This window comes from Vipera ursinii (assembly GCF_947247035.1).
Source record: "Vipera ursinii genome assembly, chromosome: 7".
In the NCBI taxonomy this organism is placed as follows: Eukaryota; Metazoa; Chordata; class Lepidosauria; order Squamata; family Viperidae; genus Vipera; species Vipera ursinii.
In genome coordinates this window covers 58,589,370-58,609,442 of record NC_139521.1, presented here as the reverse complement: position 1 = coordinate 58,609,442, position 20,073 = coordinate 58,589,370, and the positions used below count along the sequence as shown (strand labels likewise).

Sequence of the window (20,073 nt, the reverse complement as noted above, 5' to 3'; positions counted from 1 at the left end):
TTTTACCGACCTCGGAAGGATGGAAGGCTGAGTCAACCTTGAGCCAGTGAGAATCGAACTGCCAAACTGCTGGCAGCTGGCAGTCAGCAGAAATAGCCTTCAGTACTCCACTCTAGCCACTAGGACACTAGAAAGCCCAGTGTTGGTGGAAACAATAGGCGGCAGCTGCTTTGAGCTGAACCAGTGTTATGAACCATTATTTCCTACAACTGACAATACAGGATAAGATCACACACAATGTTTGCCATTTGTGTGACTACTTCCTTACAGATTCCCACTATGCCGGAAACTGATTGGTATCAGCTCTTCAAGGTAGCTCAGACTAGGAATCCAATGTCATGTAGATCAGTACTAGCTGAAAGGTGCTTTTTGCTTCAAAAGGCAGCTGGACTGGGTTGTTGTTTTTTTCTTTGCGGAAAAAGAAGAGAATATTTTGGATAGAGAGGACCATTGTTTTGAAAGAGGAGTAAAAGAATCCATCTACTTTGAATTGAACACCCATCCCTCAACAGAGGGGGAGGAATAAGATACCACCTATCTCCAGTTTACAATGCAGCCCTTTCAGCAGTTCCAAGAAGATTCCACAACCAATTGCACCCTGTTTCAGGTGACCCTGAGGGCACAGATAAACCCCCAAGTGACTGCACACTCTGACATTCTCTGAGACATTTAGTCATGTTACATTCCTGCTCTGGACTTGGGTCTCTTTTATATGAATGTTATATTGGTAGCCACTCTTCCTCCTGTCCCTTGAGGCCTTTCTCTGCTCTCTGCAATGGACTGCAGTTGCATAAGCCATATGTGTACTGGGAGCAAGGAACAATTTCTTTCCCATCATCAAGCTATTAACAGCACTGTCACCCTACCCCAAACTGGTTCAACAGTGTCACTCTCCTGCCTTGCCAAAAAAAATACTTAAAATTTGCAAATTTAATTGGAAAAACAGGGAGCAAATGCATTGTGTGTGACTTTGTGTGTGCCCAAAACCCAAATGTCTGTGAAGAGACGGTACTCAAAGCTTACATGAGACTTAATGATTTAGAAAGGATTTCTGGATAACAGTTTAAAGAAAGGATTTACTTACCCTTTCAAGTCTCCAGCATATGCACTTACATATTTCATCTCTAAAGAAGATGACAACTTATATCTTACCTTTCATAACTATAGGTTTCTTAATAGAGATAAGTTAGAGACCACTAGTCATTGCTCATTATTTCAGATCTTCTGGACCATCTACAAAAGCCATGCAATTTTACAAAGTTGGCCTTGAGAAATACTTACAATTTGGTCTGAATGAAAGTGAGACAGGACTGTTTGAATGCATTTGACATCAGATACAGCAAATTTGAATACAGGTAGACCATTCTTGCTTATAGAGGTTGTACAGAAGTTATAACAGTGCTAAAAAGTAAGTTGCTCATTGGCCCTCACATTTATGATCACTGCAACATCCCAGTCTTGCGATCACCAGAAGGTACTTTCCCTAGTTTCTTGGATTAACAGCGAGGACAGAGACATGATCTTTCAATTTTGCAAGATAAAGTTAATATAATCTTGCAATGAAGATAGATGGCATCTCTGGATATTCTTCTTGTCTGGACTACCTCTCAAGGCTAATAGAATTAGAAGCAATCTGGACTCAAGACACAAGAGGAATTGGTTTACTGGAAGGGCTATCCAGAATCAAAGAGATCATGGGAAAAAGTAACAGACATCCATGCCCCACACTTAGTACACCAGTTTTACTTACAACTTTGAGGAAAACCCTATGATCTGTCAGCACCACAGAATGGCTATGGATCCTAAAATTAAAATAACTTTTAATTTCCAAGTAAGAGACACTCACTGCCCAAATGAATGTGCAGCTTTTTGTTTAGCTTACTGTGGAACTCTTGGCAAATAAAAGCAACATTCTCCCAAAGTCTTATTTAATCAGATTTATTGAAATAAAAAAGGGGTGGATAGCAGAAATCTTGACAACTGGATGCTTTCACTTAATAAATATGTCTAAATTTGCTAGGGTAAGGATCTCTTAATTTTCTTGCTAACAGCCATTTGATAGACAGGGGAAGTGGTTAACTGCTGGATTTTCCTGGTATTCAGGGAATATACCAAATTTCTGCGAATCTTTATTATTTTTTCAAGTTCTGAGAAGCCTATAATATCAAGTTGCTGGAGAACATGAGCAGGAAAGTGCTGATGATTTGTATGAACTCTTGGTTAGCTTCTGAGAAAGGACAGGAGTGCAGAACTAGAGAGAATTTGGTTTAATATAGCACAGTTCTTATTTCTTCATATTACCATGCTATTGTTATTACATTGTGCAATTTATCCCTTGTCTTTTAAAATGCATGATCCCAATGATGCTGAATAAGAACTCAGTGAATAATGTTATTCCAGCTAATAACAATATGTGCCTTGTAATGAACATTTGGTTTTGGTTTGTTTTTTTTTCACAAGGACTCAAGTGACAAATAAAAGGAACAGCCTCAGTTCTTGACCTATTTCATGACAATGTTTAAAAGCCCCATCCTCACATGTATAGTGCCTATTACAGAAGCCTTTAAATGGTCTATATGATTAGCAAACTGATATTCTTCACACATTTTAGCTGTATTTGTTACTCTATGCCATTGAAAGAAACTATTATCTTTCCAATTACCACAGCACATCTCTGCAGAATTTTGTTTAACTAAGCAACAAAAAGACAAATGTGCAATTAAAATTCATGGATCATAAATATATATCAGGCTTCTTTGTGCTGTTTGTACTATTTCCTTATTTCTATTAACACACACAATTATTATTCAGTTGTACTAAGTTGTAAATAGAGTTCCGAAAGCATAATGATAGCTGTTCAAAAAACCATTATTAATTTGAAAGGAATGGTAACTGCCTGTAAAATGACATATATAATCTATCTATATGCCCAAAAATGTTGTCTTGTGTCCACCTTTACTGAAGATAATCTTGAATTTGAAGGGCTGTCCAATGGAAGCTCAGTTCAAAAATGAGACATCAGGGAAAGCAGGGGTCAGCAATATTTAGCAACTGAACAGTTGGTCTTCATCTACCATGCTACATGACTCTTTAATGTATATATTTCTTTGAGGTGAGGGTTCGTTCTCCAAGCTTGTGGGTTGGTTTCTGAATGTTTCATTACCAGCTAGGTAACATCTTCAGCAGAGTTTAGGGGATGTCAGTGTCAGTGTTCTTCTGTTTGTAAGGGCTTCAAGTGTGGGTGTGTCAAGTAGGGTTTATGATGAGTATTCTGATGGGCCAAATGTGAGACATCAGTGAGTCTTGTGATGGGTCTTGTGATGAGGAGATTACCTCAGGTCAGGAGGTGAATTGCTGGTGGGAGGGAGGCTTGTGTGGGTTGGTTGAGAGTCGGGGCTGTCTCTGGTTGGTTGTGCGGTTGATTTGGATCCTGAGGGGTTCATAGGCTGGTTGTAGATCAATGTGTCTGTTGATGGAATTGCTTGTGGAGTGCCAGGCTTCCATGGACTCACAAGCTTGGCTGGTGGTAATGTGGCTGATTTTTGTGTTGCTCCAATCGAACTGGTGCTGTTTGGTGCCAGTGTGGGTAGAGATTAAGGGTTTGGGGTCATGGCGTGTGACTGCCAGCCAGTGTTCATGGATCCTGGTTTTTAATTGATGTGATGTTTGTCCCATGTAGAATTGGTTGCAATGGTTACAGTTGATTTTGTAGATTACATTGTTTCTTTCATCCTTCTGTATTTATTTCTTTCCCAGTCTTCTAAAGGAATTGTTTAATGTTTTGTGATATATATGCACATTTGTTTCTCAATCCAGATTTGCAGTTAGAGGAACTTCCCACTCTTCTCCATTGTACAGCTAAATTTGGATTAAAGAAACTTGCTGCACTTCTTCTCCAAGATCCCAAAGTCATTCAAGCATGTAGAATTACTAATAAATATGGAGAAAACCCTGCTCATGTTGCAAAAAAGTATGGCCAGAAGGAAATTTGGAAGATCCTTACAGAATTGCCAGTAAGTATCTGCTATTACACATGAAAATTACAACCATAACATGCTGTGAAATAAATGGGAACACTAGTTACATTTTGTGAATTTTCATTGTGATAAAATATGCAAAGAAATCTGTGAACAGACAAATTTGTGAATATTATAATCAGATTTATGAAAAATTACATACAAACCTATAATCATTAATCCTAATGATACATAACTCCTAGAACTAAGGAGAAATTTCCTGAAAGAACAGCTAATCACTGAACAACCTGCCTCCAGAAGCTGTGAATGCTCCAACACTGGAAGTTTTTAAGAAGAGACTGGACAACCATTTGTCTGAAATGGTATAGGGCAGGGTTGTCAAACTGCCAGCCTGCGGGCCGGATGTGTCATGCCGAAACCGCTCCCACCCAGCTCCAGCAATGGGGAATAAGTCTCGATACGTCACAACATGTTATGTGACATTGCGAGTTTGACACTCCTGGTATAGGGTTTCCTGCTTGAGCAGGGGGTTAGACTAGATAACCTCCAAGATCCCTTCCAACTTATTATTATTATTATTATCATTATCATTATCATTATCATCATCATCATTATCATTATCATTATCATAAATTATACTGTTTCATAATAATTTGATGTTTTTGCTTTTTGAATCAGAATAAAATGCATAATTATAGAGAATGAAACACATCATATGACCAGCCATTATTTAGATACGTTTTGCATCAATTGCATATTTGATTTTGCAAATTTAGTATTATAAAAATGTACGGTATATTCTAAGATATTATATAGTATAATCGGGAAGGATTGTCTTGTTTTACATCACCAAATTTATTCTAAGTTTCATTGAAGGAAGGCAACAAAGTGCTTGTCTTCTTGAATTCCTAAAGGTTGGTATCTGTCAATGTAAAGCAGACATAGTTTATTTCTTGAAAAAATATTGATGGGAATAAATATAAGTATATTTTATATAATTTATATTAATATAAATTAATATAAATATAATAACAGGAGGGGAGGGGAAAGGAGGGAACAGAGGGAGGGGAAAGGAGAAATAGAAGCTGATATATTACAGTGCATGTTAAATTACAACTTGAAGATGGTTCAACATAGAGTATAAGATAAACTTCTTTGATTTATCTACGTCTGTATAGCAATCAAAGAGAAATCTGATTTTAAAAGTTGAGGTTGAAAATAACTTTGGAAAATGAAAGCTTTCAGCTGAATCTCCATCATTCATAGATATATCCTTCTGGCCAAAGAGATATCTAAAACTAGAAAAAGTTATTATACTATTTGTGTAGGGGGAATCAAAGCATATATTGGAAAATCATTTAAGTAACATAGAGAAATAGACAATGTGTGTGGACTAACAGTAACATGCAGAGTAAATCAGCCAATGGCAATAGCCATGAAACCCTTACTTTGAGGGGGGGGATTCATTTTTGGCCAAAAATTCAACTAAAAATTCTCCAGATAATTTTCATCTCAGAAACAGACTTGATTTAAAATATTGTGTTCCTTCCCTTAGTTCATATGCTTAAAACAATTATAGTTCTTTCTCTTCATAATATTCATCCTGGGTTGCCAATAAAATGGACTTTGGCTGGATTTTTTACTTTAGAGCTTTTTGCCAGAATAATTAAACTAAAAGGTAGAAATATATGCTAGTGCCAAATGGTTTTCAGTAAAGCTGGAAGATTTTAAAAATCATGTTCTAGCATTTTTGTAGTATTTACTTTAAATACTATTACATTACATTACCCATTTTCACCCAATCTTTTTCAGGGAGAGCTCTTGTATGAGGCTGAACCAACATTCTCAAAAGAGGAGGTAGGAAAAGGCCCAAAGAAGAAAATAAATAGTTTCCCCCTCCCTCTGTTAGGTGTTTTGCTACTACTGCTAATTTAACATTACAATCCATGTGAAAATTCTAATAACCAATTTTTTTATCCAAAAGTCATCTGAGAAAGTTAATACATTGTGGCATAAGAGATGCTTGTGTGGGAGATGGCACCTGCTGGGATCAGCTACCATCTCATTACCTCCTAGCAATTCCATTTGCCAAAAGACACAGCATAACAGACCTTTAAACAGACCTTTAATTGGAAGGGATAGGCCAAGAATGATTAAGTGATATAGGTTAATGGAAAATTGCTATTGAACACAGTGATTTAAAAGTGGAAATCTACTTTGGATACATCAAACAATGGAAAACTCTGATACTGATAATACAATACGCTAATAAAAAGTAATGTGTTGATTTTTCATGGGGCACCTGAGACTTCTACTACCCTACAAACTGATCACTTATCTGTGTTCTTCACAACCACAGCAAAGTATATCCAAATCAATGTATATAAATCAACTGAAATATATAAGTCCAGGATATAATATCAAATTAGATCTGCAGATCCTTCTCTACTAAAAATTAGAATGAATTATTATGTTGGAATTCACTACCTGGAAAAATAGCTGATCCTTGTCATTTCCCTTAGTTCATTAAAAATTGAAAAATGCTTTCTTTTTGCTATGTTAATGGTAGGGATATGGAAAAGTAGCTTTTCTTTCCATATGGCCTTGTGCCCAACAAACAGCTCAGCTTAATCTGCTTCCAGGAATTTCCCATTAGAATTTTAAAGCTGATCCTCAGATAGAACTTACATAAAATGAACATCAGGATACACTTTTTAATACTGTGAAATAGTTCAAGGATATACAAAATATTCAGGTTCCCCAAAGTCACACAAGAAATTGGCAGAGGTAGAAAGCCTACCTCAAAAACAAGCCAGACAGTATTAAGATGGTACTATTGATCAAAGAACAAGGAGACTCAGGTTCAAATTTCTATTCAGTCATGAAACTCACTGGGTGACTATATTTCTACCAGCTTTGAATGTTTCTCTTGTGGAAATGAGATAACAGGAAATCACTATGAATTATGTATGCCTCACTGAGGTTCTGGTCTGAGGGCTCTACTTGCCTTCATATTGTCACATTAAGGGCAGAATTGCAGAAACTAAAATTCCCTGAACAGATTTTAAAAGTAGATGTGCAACCAAAATAATTTATATTTATTTAGCGATATTAAATATATACACTTAGTCTGAAATGCTTTGCTTGTTTGTTTTTTTAAAAATGACACAGACTATCCTGATATGAACAAAATTATTTCAATTTGACATTTTCATCAAGACTTTGCAAATATTTTAATTTTGCAGCTATTAATATAGGTGTAGTTATCTGTTGTTGTTGTTGTTGTTAGTTGCGATGTCATATCCGACCCATCGCAACCCCATGGACAATGTTCCTCCAGGCCTTCCTATCCTCTACCATCTTCTGGAGTCCATTTAAGCTCATGCCTACTGCTTCAGTGACTCCATCCAGCCACCTCATTCTCTGTCGTCCCCTTCTTCTCTTGCCCTCAACCTTTCCCAGCATTAGGTTCTTCTCCAGTGAGTCCTTCCTTCTCATTAGGTGGCCAAAGTATTTGAGTTTCAACTTCAGGATCTGGCCTTCTAAAGAGCAGTCAGGGTTGATCTCCTCTAGGACTGACCAGTTTGATTGCCTTGCAGTCCAAGGGACTCGCAGGAGTCTTCTCCAGCACCATAGTTCAAAGACCTCAATTCTTTGGCGCTCAGCCTTTGACAACTTTCACAGCCATACATTGCAACTGGGAAGACCATAGCCTTGACTATACGCACTTTTTTTTGGCAGCGTGATGTCTCTGCTTTTTAGTGTGATGTCTAGGTTTGCCATGGCTTTCCTCCCCAGGAGCAAGTGACTTTTAATTTCTTGGTTGCAGTCCCCGTCTGCAGTGATCTTGAAGCCCAGGAAAATAAAATGTGTCACTACCTCCATTTCTTCCCCATCTATTTGCCAGGAATTGAGAGGGCCGGATGCCATGATCTTGGTTTTCTTAATGTTTAGTTTCAACCCAATGTTTGCACTCTCCTTTTTCACTTGTAACAAGAGGCTCTTTAGTTCCTCTTCACTTTCTGCCATTAGAGTGGTATCATCTGCATATCTTAGGTTGTTGATATTTCTCCCGGCAATTTTAATTCCAACCTTTGATTCATCTAGCCCTTCCTTTCTCATGATGTACTCTGCATATAAGTTAAACAGGCAGGGTGACAGTATACAGCCTTGCCGGACTCCTTTCCCAATTTTGAACCAATCAGTGGTTCCATGTCCAGTTCTCACTGTTGCTTCTTGACCCGCATATAGGTTTCTCAAGAGACAAATAAGATGGTCTTTTACTCCCATCTCTTTAAGAACTTGCCACAGTTTGCTGTGATCCACACAATCAAAGGCTTTAGCATAGTCAATGAAGCAGAAGTAGATGTTTTTCTGGAACTCCCTAGCTTTCTCCATGATCCAGCATATGTTGGCAATTTGCTCACTAGTTCCTCTGCCTCTTCGAAATCCTGCCTGTACTTCTGGTAGTTCTCGACCCACATACTGCTGGAGTCTAGCTTGTAGGATTTTAAGCATAACTTTACTAGCATGAGAAATGAGTGCAATGGTGCGATAGTTTGAACATTCTTTGGCAATGCCTTTCTTTGGCATTGGAATGTAAACTGATCTTTTCCAATCCTATGGCCACTGCTGAGTTTTCCAAATTTGCTGGCAAATTGAGTGTAGCACTTTTGCTGCATTGTCTTTTAAGATTTTGAATAGCTCAGCTGGAATACTGTCACCTCCACTAGCTTTGTTGTTGCTCAGCTTTCCTAAGGCCCATTTCACTTCACATTCTAGGATGTCTGGCTCAAGGTCAGTGACCACCTCATCGTTAAGCTCGTTCTCGTATAGTTGTTCTGTGTAATTTTGCCACCTCTTCTTAATCTCTTCTACCTCTGTTAGATCCCTGCCATTTTGGTCCTTTATCATGCCCATTTTTGCATGAAACATTCCCTTCATCTCTCCAATTTTCTTGAAGAGATCTCTAGTCCTCCCTATTCTATTGTTTTTTTCTATTTCTTTGCACTGTTCATTTAATAAGGCATTCTTATCTCTTCTAGCTATTCTCTGGAATTCTGCATTCAGTTGGGTGTATCTTTCTTTTTCTCCCTTGCCTTTTGCTTCCCTCCTGTCCTCAACTATTTGCAAAGCTTCCTCAGACAGCCATTTTGCTTTCTTGCATTTCTTTTTCTTTGGGATGGTTTTAGTTGCTACCTCTTGTACAATGTTGCGAACCTCCATCCATAGTTCTCCAGGCACTCTGTCTATCAGATCTAATTCCTTAAATCTATTTGTCACCTCTACTGTATATTCATCATGGATATGATTTAGTTCATACCTGAGTGGCCTAGTGCTTTTCCTTACTTTCTTCAGTTTAAGTCTAAATTTTGCAACAAGAAGTTCATGGTCTAAGCCACAGTCAGCTCCTGGTCTTGTTTTTACTGACTGTATAGAGCTTCTCCATCTTTGGCTGCAGAGCACATAGTCAATCTGATTTCTGTGTTGGCCGTCTGGTGATGTCCATGTGTAGAGCCGTCTCTTGGGTTGTTGGAAAAGAGTATTTGCTATGACCATCTTGGCAAAATTCTATCAGTCTGTGCCCTGCTTCATTTTGTACTCCAAGGCCAAACTTGCCTGTTATTCCAGTTATCTTTTGGCTTCCTACTTTAGCATTCCAATCCCCTATGATGATAAGGGGTGTTTTTTGGTGTTACTTCTATAAGGTGCTGTAGGGCTTCATAGAACCAGTCAATTTCATCCTCTTCAGCACTGGTGGTTGGGGCATAGACTTGGACTACTGTGATATTGAATGGTCATCTGAATTAAATTCACCCATTCCTGTCCATTTTAGTTCACTGATTCCTAAAATGTCAATGTTCAGTCTTGTCATCTCTTGTTTGACCATTTCCAGCTTTCCTTGATTCATGGATCTTACATTCCAGGTTCCTATGGAGAAAAAATCTTTACAGCATCAGACTTTCCTTTCACCACCAGATACATCCACAGCTGAACATCCTTTCAGCTTTGGCCCAGTCGCTTCATTCTTTCTGGCACTACTAGTAGTAGTCCTCTTCTCTTTCCCAGTAGCATATTGGATCCCTTCATATCTTTTTTTCATTTTGGTACTGTCCATGGGGTTTTTATGGCAAAGATACTGGAGTGGGTTGCCATTTCCTTCTCCAGTGGATCACATTTTGTCAGAACTCTCTGCTAAGACCTGTCCATCTTGGGTGGCCCTGCACGGTATAGCTCATAGCTTCATTGAATTACACAAGTCCCTTCGCCACGACAAGGCAGTAATCCATGAAGGGGGTAGTTATCTACATATCTTCAATAAATTGATGAAATTTGCTATTATCTTTAGGTCAAAGAACAATTTACACCTATAATAACATAGTATCAGATTTTTATTCCCATTCATTTGAATCAGTTGTGTCACTGAAAAAAAACCCCCACTATCAATCTTACTTCAATTAAAGTTGACCTGGGTATTGAGATTCATTAAGGAGACTCTATTTGTGGCCTCATCTGTTATTATGACTCATGAAGTCAGAGCTTCATTAAGGCCATAGCACTACATCTTGCTGAAAATGTAAACCGTCATTCAGGATCTAGCATGGACTAGTCAAGGACAAGGCTCAGTATATAAGTGGGTTTTTTATGTAAATACAAGAAGCTCTAATAATGAAAATTAGCTATTGCAAAGTCTAGCAATCAAGTCCACTATACAGTTCCAGGGTTTAAATCTTACATCTACTTCACCAATCTTACCTTACATGGTAATAGGCTTCTTGCTTGTTTTTGAACCAAGTGTAAGGGTACCTGACCATGTTCTGTTGAGAGTGCTCTTTGCTTTTAGTCATGGCAATTTCAGCCCTCCACATGTTGTGAGCATTCAAAACAAGGCTTTTTCAGTGGTGGCACACCAATTTTCAAATTCCTTCCTGGGGGCACTCTGCAAAAACCCAAAGTTGTATTGCCATCAACAAACAAATCTGTTTACCAGGTAATTTAAAATATTACTTTAAGAATGAATTGATCCTTACAGTGATTTCATTGCATTCTAAACTACATCCAAATATGTGTATTATTTTTAATTTTGGTACAGACATGCATTAACAGTGTTTTGTGCACAGTTCTTGGCTGTTGCAAGAGAAAGAAATATGTGTGTTTGTGTGTAGCCAAACAAATATACATAAATAGACACACAATCAGGATTTTTTTTCTCATAGAACGCTCAGAACGGAGTTCCTGCACCTTTAGGCAAGGCGGGTTGTATGATATGTGTGAGTTCCGGCACCTTTTTCTTTTACAAAAAAAGCACTGCACTCTCTCTCTCTCTCTCTCTCTCTCTCTCTCTCTCTCTCTCTCTCTCTCTCTCTCTCTCTCTCTCTCTCTCTCTCTCTCTCTCTCTCTCTCTCTCTCTGCTACAATAGAGTAATAGAGCTTCCTTCTGTAATGTCTGAACTTTAAAGGATACTGTTATGCAATCATGGCATGAGACCATTCACTAAATATTATTTATTTTCAAATTAAAACAGCAGTTTTACTCAATAGCACATTAACCTGAGTATACAGGAGAAATTTATTCTAACAACAGTATCTGGTTTTCTGAACCCAAAATACTTCATTCAGTTTTGCAAAATGTACATTTACAGTATGTAGATGCAGAACAGTGAGGGAAAAACCTTATTAAAAATATATACTTTTTTACAATTTAGCTGCCTGGATAAATATGTACTCAAGCATTACATTAGTTAATTTACTATCAGTTGAAGACAAAGATCTAGTTTTGTGTGTAGATGTATATTTTATATGAAAAAGAACAGAATCCATCAACTAGGGAAATTTTCAGAATATTATATCAAAGGATGAAATCATGGAACACTGCATGGTCTTCCAACAAATTCCACTTTGTCAGAAGTGTGATTTTCTTGCAATAGGATTATACTTGTAGATGTGTTTTGTGTGTGCTGGACCATAACAATATAGGTCAACGTGCTCTTGAATCTCGAAGATAATCTAAGGCAAATATCTTTTTCAGAACTTTTCTTATTTGAAGCTGAGGGATGGAGACAAAGAGAAACATGTTCATTAGTTCTATCACAGTTTCTATTTTTATGGTCCAGTAACAGTTTTGTTCACACTGCTGCTTATTTCTTCAATGCTTCTTAGTTCCTTCCTTTCCAGAAAACATTACTACTATACTTGTTCTTGAGGGTAAAAAGGCATTATTATTTCTTTTTTGAAAGGAAGATCTCCTTGGGATCAGAAAACTTTACATTTGGGGAAAGAGTGGCATGCCAGAATGTATGGCTATCAGACCATCTTCCCATAAACAATACTTTTTAATCAGTAAATCTTGACATTGCCAATTTATTTTTGTTCAATTTTAGCATAATGTCCATGAAGAGTTTCTGGTTTTTATAAAAGTAAAAGTAGTAAGTGTGAGAGGGATCTTGGAGTCCTAGTGGACAATCACTTAAATATGAGCCCTCTGTGTGCTACAACTGCAAAAAAGCCAACCCATATCTCGGCTACATCAACAGAGGGTTAGTATCAAGATCACAAGAAGTAATAGTACCACTTTATTCTGAACTAGTAGGGCCACACTTGGCATAATGTGTCCAGTCCAGTTTGTAACATGATACAAAAACAGAAGTTGAGACCCCGAAGAGAGTGCAGAGAAGAGCAACAAAGAGGATAAGGGTTTGGAAGCCAAACTGTACAATAAACTCTTAATGGAACTAGGTATGTCTAGCCTAACAAATTAAGGGTGACATTAAGGGATTAAGGGTGACATGATAACTATCTTCCAGTACTCGAGGTGCAGTCACAGAGAAGTGAGGTCAATTTGTTCTCCAATGCTCCCAAGAGTAGGACAGGAAGCAATGAGTGGAAACTCATTAAAGATGCTCCCACCCACTCTGCAAGAGCTTACAGACCTGGGTCTGTCATTTGGCTTGGGGCTCCAATGGGGAGGGGCTTCACATTGGGGGTTTGGTAGATAAATAACAGATTCCACCTCCATCCCTGCTCATCCTACTCCCTTCCTCCCTCTTTTATTCAGAGTTGAATATTTATATTTTAATAGTATTTTATTTATGTTGTATAGCTTATATAATTTTATCCTTTTAAATATTGTAAGCTGCCCAGAGTTACCCTGTGGTAAGATGAGCAACCAATAAACAAACAAATAGCTATCCAATCTGGAACTTAGGAGAAATTTCCTGACAGTGAGAATAATTAATCAGTGGTACAGCTTTTGTCCAGTATTGTGGTGCTCCATTGGTGGAAGTTTTCAAAAAGAAATCAGGCAGCCATACGGCCAGGATGGTATAAGGTCTTCTGTCTTCAGCAGGCAGTTGGACAAGAAGACCTACAAGGTCCATTCCATTCCTATGATTCTATGTCTATCTTTGATGCCCTTTGATGCCCTTTGATGCCCTTTGATGCCCTAATCAGGCAAATCAGTTTAGCCATTTCAGCAAGAATGACTATCTTCTCAGTTCACTCCACCATTGTGGGTGTTTCTGCATAGTTTAGAATACCATTTCAAAAATCTATTATGTTTTGAGCAGTGTAATATAGGAAACAATGGAAACTATTATTGGTTTTTAATAGCACTCCATAGTAAATAAGCAGGACCAAAAACACTTTTTGCACACTGCCTGCCTGATCTTAAAAAAGAAAACACACATACTTCCACATTTGCCCTGCTAAACAGGAATTATAACAAGGGTCCAAAGATTTCTAACTGACTTCTGGTTTTGCGCAGTAGCACAGCAGCTGAAGGATCGCGGGGCTCCGCACCCTATGGCTAATTTCTGCCTGCTAGGAGACCCTAAATGGGCCTGAACTTGCCCCGTAGAGGCAACAAAGAAGGAAGGAAGTCCTGCTGATTGTGGAGAGACAGCGGTCAATCCTATCAGTTTGGGAAAAGCCCTCCAGAAACCATCAGGAGAAAGGCTAGCTTAACTTCAGAGTCTAGCTCAAGCTACAAGCAGCCAAAGCCCAAAAGCAGTACTTTAAGCTGACTGTAAACAACATTTTTGGAACTGGGTAAGAACAATGATTTTCTCTCTTGTACTTGAAAATTGATTTCATGGGGGGGAAGAAAAAAAACCAAGAAACAAAAAGCCTCTGAAAGTGAGAAGGAGGGGGAACTTTGCCCCAACTTCCTACAGATGGAAGCAGTGAATTAAACTTTTCGGGGGGAACAGGAATATACTGAAATGAAATGAATATAAGACTTAATTTGGATAAGTTTGAAATCGCTGGAATCTACTAAGATTTTCCTTTTAAATCATGAAAATAGAAGTAAACAATTATTACTGACTGGTGCTGACATCTAGTGGTGGATGAAAATACACAGTAGCAGTTGCTTTATTACAGGGACCGGCAAAGCCCAGAAAAAGATAACTTGGTTTTGGTGACCTTCAATGTCTTAATAACAGAGAACAGCTGTGACAAAAAAGAAAGAAAACATTTTGGGCTATTTACAAGGTGAGAATTATAAATTCTAAAAAAAAAGAATTGACCTTTCTGGATTACAAATACCAACTCAACGGTGACTCTAAAGCTGTCTGCAGAGAAAGGAAAACCCTGACTTTTAGCTGACTTTTATGGAAAACCAGAAACCTGCAAAAAGAATATACCAAGAAAAAACAAATACTTTCCAGAAGGAGATCTATGCTATGTTGCAACTAATCCAAACAACAATGATCTCAAACAACTAGGAAATTAAAAAATAACTTTGAAAATATATATTTTTTTATTTTTTTATTTAATTTATATACCGCCCTTCTCCCTGGGGACTCAGGGCGGTTCACAGGGCATATAAAAATAACAATACAAAAGTTAAAAAAGATTAAACCAATGCCCAATTAAAACAATAATACCATTCTAAAACAACAATTTAAAACCCATAATCCCCCATCAGGCCTGACCAGCTAATTCAAATAAATGGGTCTTCAGACCGCGACGGAAGGTTCGGAGGTCTGATGCCATCCAGAGCTCCACTGGCAGTTGGTTCCATAATGCCGGGGCGCCCACAGAGAAGGCTCTCCCCCTGGGGGCCACCAGTCGGCATTCCCTGACTGGAGGCACCCTGAGGAGGCCCTCTCTGTGGGAACGCACAGGGCGGAGGGGAGTTGACGCCGGCAGCAGGTGGTCCCCGAGATAACCCGGACCCATGCCATGTAAGGACTTAAAGATCATAACCAAGACCTTGAACCTCACCCGGAAGACAACTGGTAACCAATGCAGCTCGCGGAGCAAAGGTGTAACATGGGAGTACCGGGAAACTCCCAAGACAACTCTCGCGGCCGCATTCTGTACCAGTTGGAGCTTCCGAGTGGTCTTCAAGGGAAGCCCCATGTAGAGAGCATTACAGTAGTCAAGGCGAGAGGTCACAAGCGCATGAGTGACCGTACACAAGGCATCCCGGTCCAGATAGGGCCGCAACTGGCGCACCAGGCGAACCTGGGCGAAAGCCCCCCTAGTCACGGCCACTATATGATCTTCCAGAGTAAGCCGTGAATCTAGGAGGACTCCCAAGTTGCGAGCCCTATCCACGGGGGGTAAGAGCTCACCCCCCATAGAAAGAGATGGAACATTTTGAATGTCCCGGGATGCCGGAATGCACAGCCACTCAGTCTTGTCAGGGTTGAGTTGAAGTCTGTTCCTCCCCATCCAGACCCGAACCGCCTCCAGGCAACGGGACATCACAGCGAGGGCATCACTGGGGTGGTTTGGGGTCGAAAAGAAAAGTTGGGTATCATCGGCATATTGATGATACCCAACTCCAAAACCACGAATGATCTCACCCAGCGGTTTCATATAGATGTTGAACAGGAGAGGCGAGAGAACCGACCCCTGAGGAACTCCACAAACGAGAGACCTAGGGGCCGATCTCTGCCCCCCTGCCAACACCGACTGCGAGCGTCCCAGGAGATAGGAGGAGAACCACTGAAGAACTGTGCCTCCCACTCCCAATCCCCTGAGACGCCGCAGCAAGATACCATGGTCGATGGTATCGAAAGCCGCCGAGAGGTCTAATAGGACTAGGACAGAGGAATGTCCCCTGTCCCGAGCCCTCCAGAGATCATTCACCAGAGCGACCAACGCATCTCCAATTTAACTTTACAACACAAATATTCTCAGAAAATAAAAACAGACAACTGAATATAAGATAAGATAAGAGATAAGATAAACTTTATTGTCATTTTTTTTACTGTGGGCACAACGGCACACACCAAAAATGAAATGTAGTTGCCCGCTCTCAAAGTGGAACACATACCTGACACTTACTTAACCATACTATATACACATATGTATAAACCCACACCCCTACATATACATAACAAATAAATAGTAAATACTGTCCATCTTGAATATATAATGGAAGGAGGAAGCTTGAGAATTCACACAGTTAATGCTGTATGGAATGAAACTATGGCTGAATCTTGATGTTCTGCTGCGGATACTACGAAGCCTCCTCCCAGAAGGTAACAAAGAAAACAGTTCATGAAGATGATGTGTAGTGTCCCAGATAATCTTATGGACCCTGCTCAAGCAACACTTCTGTGCTATGTCCTGGACAGAGGGGAGGGAACTACCAATGATCTTTTCAGCCATTCTCGCCACTCTCTGCACCGCCTTCCTGTCTGAAGCAGTGATGCTTCCAAACCAGACTGTGATGCTGTATGACAAGATGCTCTCAATCGTTCCCCTGTAGAAAGTGGTCAGGACAGGGGAAGAAAGATGTGCTTTTCTCATGCAATGCAGAAAATGCAGGCGCTGCTGTGCCCACTTCACCAGTTTCTCACTGTTGAGCGACCAAGCCAGCCTACTCATTAGCTGAACACCCAGGAATTTGATGCTGGTAACCATTTCCACAGGTGAATCATTTATGCACAAAGAAGTGTGGCTGTGCCTGCCTTTTCTGAAATCAACAATGATCTCTTTGGTTTTTCCAGTATTTAAAACTAGGCTGTTTTCCATACACCAGTTCACCAACCCCTCAACTTTTTGCGATAAGCTTCCACCTTGTCATCATGAATAAGGCCCACTACTGTTGTATCATCTGCAAACTTCACAGTATGGTTGATGGCACACCTAGCACAACAGTCATGGGTCAACAGAGGAGAGAGATTTCAAGATGGAACTTAACAAATGAAGAAAGTATGACTTAACTCAGATGGAAAAATACCTTACAGGAAATACTGGACATGGAAAAGGTAACCTATACCCTAAAATTACAAAATACATTTGAGGACAAGAAAAAAGATTTGACAAAATGGATTCTGCCAGGAGAACTACAACAAGTTGAGAGACAAAAAATGATAAATAAAATCAAGAATGGAAGAAAGGAAAAGATTCTCAATGAATATGAAGGGGTGAAACATTCCTATAAAAACATCTTACCTGTTTTGCCTTTTGTACCTGCAACAACATTTTTAAGGTTATGGAAAGATTCTTTGATTCAACAAAGCATATTGATCAGGAAAGATGTTTGGCAAAAAAAAAAGAAAGGCTAAATTGAGAATTAAGAAATTAGATGATGGGATTATCATAGGGAATATTTAAAAATTAAACATCTGTTTGAATATGGTTAAAGAAATAGAAAGATTTTGGATATAAATGAAGATTAGTTTAAGAGGGATGAACCCTCAAGTAACATAGTATTTTTTCTTTATTTTTCCCTTTGTGTTTTGTTTTTTGACATAAGAAATATAAAAATGTTGAGATGGTTTATATAAAAGAAATGTTTTCTCTTTTTTTTCTTCTTTTTTTAAGATATGAGAAATGTAAGTGTTGGGATGGCTTGTATAAAAAAAAGACTTAAATACTTAAGTGTAACTAATTTTGAGAAAATCTTAACCAGTAAGAATGCTTTGAATATTGTAGGGAAAACAAATTTAAATAAGAATTCTGTAAACAGGATCTATGACGAGGCAATTAGAAAAGAAGTCTTATATTGATGTGATTATTATTTGCAGAAACATATTTAATTGTCATTTATTCAAATAATAAAAATTGTATTAATTTAAGGTTGGCAAAACAGAATATTATTGGAAGAGAAAACCAAGCAAAGCCTTTATATAGATTATAGAATTATAGAAATTAATTGTTATTGTTTTAAATACTAACCCAGACAATACTCTGTTTACCAAATATTACGGTGATTATGTTAAAAATCAATAAAACATATTTTTTAAAAAAGATTTCTCACTAACCATATGGCTGATAATTCAAGACATTTTGAATTTTGTTCCACTGAAACATGGAACACTCAAAATGTTCTGTTAGTATATTTTAATATCCTGAGCTCAGAACAAATCTTTTTCCTTTTCAGTCCCCCCAACTTCCTCACTCAAGGATAATGTAATGTAATGTAATGTAATGTAATGTAATGTAATGTAATGTAATGTAATGTAATGTAATAATATAATATAATATAATATAATATAATATAATATAATATAATATAATATAATATAATATAATATAATAATATAATATAATATAATATAATATAATATAATATAATATAATATAATATAATATAATATAATATAATATAACATAATATAATATAATTAATATAATATAATTAATATAATTAATATAATATAATATAAACCATTATTATACTGTAAGAAGAGAGCTATATCAGTCTGTTATGGCAAAAAAATGGTATCTCTGGTATCTTCTTTTCTAACTAATACATTTTATTATAAGTCAGGGAGGTTGCTATCAGACTCCTGTTTTAAATCAGCATGATGAAATTCACATGAGGGCAAGAAGATGAAGCAATGCTTCCTATTGTTACTCTGGCATCTTCTTGGCACGAAAGCATAAAGAAGAATCAATGCCTAGCAACAACAGATAATACAAATAGAATCAATTTTTCAGAAAAAAAGACACTAGTAGTAGCTTGCCTACTGTGATTGCACATGAATAAAACAGAGGTTTCTATACCACCTCCATGCTTTGCTACCTCTATAGTGTGCATTTCAAGAGTACTTGCAGACAGAGAGATCGAAAGCACCCTTAGTCAAAGGAATCTTATTTGTATCGTATTCTTTCTTCCAACCTCTGCTTTGTTCGATTATCCTGTTTCTTATTGGCAGTTTTGCACCTCTGCTTAGTGTCAGTCCCACAAGACCTTATAGCGATTTGTTAAAGTTGTGGTGACATCCATTCTAATTACAAAAAAAGTAATTAGAATGTAGTTCAGGACTTTCCCAGATGTGGCCTGATTGGTATCTGGGCAATAAACATCTATCTGTTGTTTCCAAAGCTGCCAGTGAAAATTGCTTATTGGAAAAGAAAGAGAACTTTAAAGTCCAAGAGAGAGAGAGAGAGAGAGAGAGAGAGAGAGAGAGAGAGAGAGAGAGAGAGAATGACTTGTTGATAAAGAAAAGCTACAACTTTTATTACTTTAACACCGATTTTAATAGGCAGGTCATTTCAAAAATTGGACAGTACTTCCACAACTCATATCAGCAATTGACAATTATAACCTGATTTTTAAGCTAAAATCAATAGGAATTCATCTCTAACTTTTGCTACACAATTTACTACTGGGCTTCTTGGCAGAGCTAAACCAGGCAGTATTTCCCTAGCTAGACCTATCAATATGAGATTGTAAGGTAAAAATGGATGGGATAAATTCATGTGTTATTTGACTCAATGTTTCTTGTGGGGTGGGAGCCACATGCTTCCAAATATCAGTTGTAAGGGAAGAATGGGTGAAGAAAGGTGTGTCTTTTTATCCTGTTTACAAGCTTCTGAAGCCATTGACAGAAACAAAAGGCTAGCCAAGATCATCCTATGCTGATCTAGCATAATAGTAAATGAATGTTGTTGTTGTTAGTTGCGAAGTCGTGTCCGACCCATCGCGACCCTATGGACAATGTTCCTCCAGGCTTTCCTGTCCTCTGCCATCTTCTGGGCTCCATTTAAGCTCACGCCTACTGCTTCAGTGACTCCATCCAGCCACCTCATTCTCTGTCGTCCCCTTCTTCTATTGCCCTCAATCTTTCCCAGCATTAGGCTCTTCTCCAGTGAGTCCTTCCTCCTCATTAGGTGGCCAAAGTATTTG

At 38.2% G+C, this 20,073-nt stretch overlaps 1 protein-coding gene across 1 annotated transcript in view; it reads left to right on the top strand.

Annotated features, from left to right (window-relative positions):
• BANK1 (B cell scaffold protein with ankyrin repeats 1) overlaps positions 1-20,073 on the top strand; it is a 166,337-nt gene that overhangs the window by 70,424 nt on the left and 75,840 nt on the right. The window contains 1 exon segment of the mRNA XM_083367862.1: positions 3,817-4,013. Within this exon segment, the coding sequence (XP_083223988.1) occupies positions 3,817-4,013 (197 nt within the window).